This window comes from Vigna radiata, chromosome 8, assembly GCF_000741045.1.
Source record: "Vigna radiata var. radiata cultivar VC1973A chromosome 8, Vradiata_ver6, whole genome shotgun sequence".
NCBI classification, from domain to species: Eukaryota; Viridiplantae; Streptophyta; class Magnoliopsida; order Fabales; family Fabaceae; genus Vigna; species Vigna radiata.
Window position 1 is genome coordinate 5,189,504 of NC_028358.1, and position 4,703 is coordinate 5,194,206.

A 4,703-nucleotide genomic window follows, 5' to 3' on the forward strand; every position below is an offset into this window, starting at 1 on the left:
AATGATACAACTCAAAGCTTAAAGATAACAAATATATGACTAACATAGGACGTAGAAAGCTAAAGGACAATAAAAAAAATAATTCATAGTAGTATTTAGTTTGTTGTAATTAATTAATTGCAATTGATGATGTTTTTTATTTGTAAAGTATAGATATGAAAGAAACAGAAGACATATCATTGTTGAATCTAGAAACTGGTTAAGGAGAAAGTGTAACATTTAGGTAGGCTAATGTTCTTTATTTATTACGTTTTTATGCATCTTTTGCATTATATCAAGATAGTTTATTAACTCAGACCGGATATAAGATTGGACTAAGCCAGAAATATTACAGCTTGATAAAAGAAAGAAACAGGTTACATCTTTGGGTGAATACTGCACCTGTTTTCAGCTGTTTGTCCAATTAAATAGTTTCCAACTACCAGATTTTCATAGCTCAAAAGTGAAACTCAAGTATACCATAGCTCAAGGCAATAACTGAATGAGTAATAAGAAATATAATTCATATTTACGCATATGAATCTGCTGTATGAAACAAAAATAAGCATGTAAAGCAACAAATTTGGAAATCCTTTAGAATATTAGTTTTAGTCCACGATAGAAACTTACTTTAGAATATTAGTTTTAGTCCACGATAGAAACTTACAGTACAATATCATTTAGAAATTGTGCGAGTTTGGGAGATGCACAACATTCCGCAAACTAGCTATTTTGGTCTCTCCCACTTCACTGCATTCTTTTCTCATTTATGTTATATTCCCTTTTGCAAGACTAATTAATTAAGTAATAAAAGAGATCACATTTCAGCAACCAAACTTTGCTTTTGAGCTCGAGATTCAGAAAGGCTTCCATTAGTCCACTTCTTCAGCATCTCTAATGCAGCCTTGGGCTGGTCCATTGGAACCAAGTGACCCGCATCATGGACCTGTTTTGGTCACAGAAGACTTTGAACTGAATAAACATTTTCACTGATCACGTGCAGAGTCAAAAAGGAATTTGATAAATAAATGGAGTGTGTATTTAACTTGTTAAGTTTGGTATTAGCACTGCACAAGCAAGAATTTAAATTTGAACATAGCAGAAGAGGGTTCGATTAGCCCGCACAAAATGGTTATTCATTAGTGTAAATCAATCGCCCTTAATTTCAACATGTCCGAATTATTAACATTGAAAGCACTAGTTAACTTTTCAACCTTTATCACCTTTAATTTGTGTATAAAGTTAAAATTGGGGTAAATAGCACAGCTAGTATCGTATATCTTAAAAGTTTTGGGGTATCTCACACACAAGACAATGTTAAAGAAGGTAATCTATAATACTTTCCTGCTTACGTAGAGTATGGCCTATTCAAGATGGTATTGATAGTTTTTGTTTGATATATTATCTTTATCTTTTATTTTAGTGAGTTTGTTATTATTTCTTATTTGTATTTTGAGTTTAGTCTATATTTCTTCTATGATAAATAAATGATTCTATATGTATATTCAACACAAGGAGATTAATCTACACATAGTTTTCACTATATTCAACATGGTATCTAAAGCTTAAGGTTCTTTTGAAGAAAATTCTTTTTTGCCTTTGTCACTATAACGATGCCATCTACTGCTACCGGCAGCACTGTCGTCTACTATCATCATCTACACCATTGTCTACCACTATCACTACTGGAGTTCCAGTTTCGACCAACGATCACACAGTTTTTATCGTCTCAACCAGTTGACCACCATGTTGTCATCAACGCATTCATTGGAGCTCTTATGCACTCTCAGTGCCTTTTGAAGTTGTAGATTTGTTCCTTTTCCGTCGTGCGTGTGGCATGTCTCGTCTCCTCTTAGGCAGTGATATAGAGTGTCGAAGTCACTCTTTTTCCTCTTTCAAGTTCATAGTGCGTGATCACACGTTCCATCTCCTCTCAGGCAGAGCTATTAAGAGCATCAAGGTTGTTCTTTTTTCTTTTTCAGATGCCTTGATTGGAAAATCTTGGAATTTTAAGGTTTCTCTCTCATGTTCATCCATGGCTTCTTCCGCTGCCGTCTTTTATGACTTCTCTTCAGTAACCATTGTGTTTGACTTGTTTATATATGTTTTTTCTCCCATGGTAAAGATGGTTTTTGTTAGTTTATTTATAGCCGTGGTGGTTCTTCAACAATTACATCTTTATCCACTGATGTCAACAATGCATTTCTCAACGACAATTTCAAGAAGAGATTTACATGGTGTAACCTCCTGAATTTGTTACTCAGGGGAGTCTTCTATGTTGGTATTTTGTTTTCTGCGTCATTTTCGCAAACCATTAACAATTTCACTAAGTCTTTATGGATTATATTTGTAACAAGCTTGGTACATACGATTTATATGCACTAACTTAAGGGGAGTGTTAGATATATTATCTTTATCTTTTTCCTTTAGTTAGTTTGTTACTATTTCTTATTTATATTTTGGGTTTAGTCTATATTTCTTCTATTATAAATAGAGGACTTTATATGTATATTTAACACGAAGGAGATTAATTCATATATACTTTTCACCATATTCAAAAGTTTTCATAGTGCAAGTGTTAATAAGTTTATGTGGGTAAGAGAGAAAAGAATACCTTAAGGAAACTCAGAGGTCCATAGCTCTTCAATAATCCGGCTTCTGACCCATCAACAACGAAAGGAACTTCAAGTGAGCTTGTAAATTCATTCTTACCAGACCATTCGAGGGCGTGAACCCATCTTGAATTACCTACTCATTGCCAAGAAAAGGACCATTAATTCATTCATTGCAAGTTATAATAAATATGAATATTTAATTTCTCAATAGATCTTAAAATTCATTGCAAGGTGTCCATCACTCAATTCGAAGTCCATCATTTCTTCATCTTGACAAGAGTAAATACGTACCAAGCCAGTTGCAGATTAGATCATATTCCCCGGCATAAATAAGTAAATTGATTCCATCCTCAAGAAGGGCAGGAATACCAACTTCAAGATTCCTCATCCAGTCCACCAACATGGCCATATAAACTTCAGTGCTACAGGAAACAAAATGAATTTTCCCAACCCCCAGTGAGTCCCGAACAGATTTTTGTTTCAGGAACTTCTCCATGTTTGAAAAATCATAGCAAAGGCTCCCCTCACACTTTTTTCTGATATCATAGTACTGCAGCATAAGTATATTTAGTTGCCGGTAACAGTAATGAATATACTGACACACTGCTTCAAGATCCAAATGACCATAAATATAAGGATGAGTTTCTTTCTGATATGTTACTAGCATAAATGACTTTTTTTAACATATTTCATGAAATTCCTCTGCTAAGAAACAATTAAGGTGTTTATAGAAAAGATCTTTTGCTTGGAAAATGGTTAATTATCTGCTTGCCTACTTGTAGAGAGGGGAATAAATCAATTTAACTAAACGTGACAAAGTCAGCTGTCAACCACACCAGAAAAGTTTGTTTACTCACATTTGCGTCTCCGGCATGCAACATGATGTCACTGAATATGAGATTGCAAGCTACGTATGCAGCCACGCAAGAAGTTTTTCCATTAGTGCCTGAAAGGATAAAAACAAGTGAAAGCACTGGTTCAGTGAAAATCAGGCAGTGATCTTGACTTTTACTTCCTGTGAGAATGATCACTTGATCAGAACAATAACTACCTTACATGATCGCTAGAAATAACCAAACTTATAATCTTACTATACACTTCCATACCTAGAGTTGTCCGTGGATTTCATAAGACTTCCAAATAATTCAGAAATAGCAAATTGTTAGTAAAGTTTACAATAATTATATATTAAAAAATAATAGTTTGTGGACAAGGAATACACGAGTATATGTATATGGGTTTTGATGCATAATATAGAAAGTGGTCAGAAAAATGGGACTTCTAACTGATAGACCGCCCTATATTGAAGAACTATATTAGATATTTTTTTTAAAAATACTGTTTCTACTTTCTACCAATAATTATCGTAACTGCCCCTAACTCTCACCTACTATCGTTACCCTCGCTGAAAATCAGCCGTAATAAGGTTATTCTATTCCATTCAATAGAAATGTTGTAAACTCCTCTCTTCCACGTCTTGTGGTCTTAATCGAGAAAATATGCTTCCCCACCAAAATCACTATAATTTACGCACTTTTAAAAGTTTAGATTGTCTACTAAACGTTATCATTGGATATAAATCCAGGTCATGCAGATGTCATGAGCAAAAGGTCAACTCAGGTTGAGTGTTAAATGGAACTTCTATAAAAAAAAAAAGTGATATTTTGTCCATTATTTCAAATACGGTTTAATACTGGAAATGATTTGATAGGCATAAGAAGTATTAGATATTAAGTTGTGTTTATGTTAATTACGGAAACATAGACCCCATGCTTATTATGTTATTTTTACATATTCATTTGTATTTGGACTTAGCTCACATTCTTATTATTATAAATACATTACCCTATGTGTATGCAAAGACACACAAGGGAGATTTCTCTTCATCTCTTTGTTGAAAATAGCAAACTTAAATACATGAAACTATATTAAGAAATTTCTTTACGTCCGTATATTTTTTAATGGTCATAGTTATAGTTGAATGTAAACCATTATTTCTTTAGTAGTTAGAAACTTATATAAAGAGCTTCTTTATTCAAAAGAAATAATAATATAATAACAAGTAGTTTGTTATAAAGTTTCTTCCCTTCTCCTATTTTAAGTATTTTA

General features: G+C 33.1%; 1 protein-coding gene across 1 annotated transcript in view; it reads right to left on the minus strand.

Moving 5' to 3' along the window:
- Positions 1–341: 341 nt before the first annotated feature.
- The window catches only part of LOC106772094 (serine carboxypeptidase-like), a 27,857-nt gene continuing 23,495 nt past the window's right edge, over positions 342–4,703 (minus strand). The window contains exons 6-9 of the mRNA XM_014658255.2: positions 3,452–3,540; positions 2,886–3,144; positions 2,594–2,727; positions 342–925 (exon numbers count right to left, since the gene is read on the minus strand). Of these exons, the coding sequence (XP_014513741.1) occupies positions 797–925; positions 2,594–2,727; positions 2,886–3,144; positions 3,452–3,540 (611 nt within the window). The 3' untranslated portion in view covers positions 342–796. The remainder of the gene's footprint in view (positions 926–2,593; positions 2,728–2,885; positions 3,145–3,451; positions 3,541–4,703) is intronic.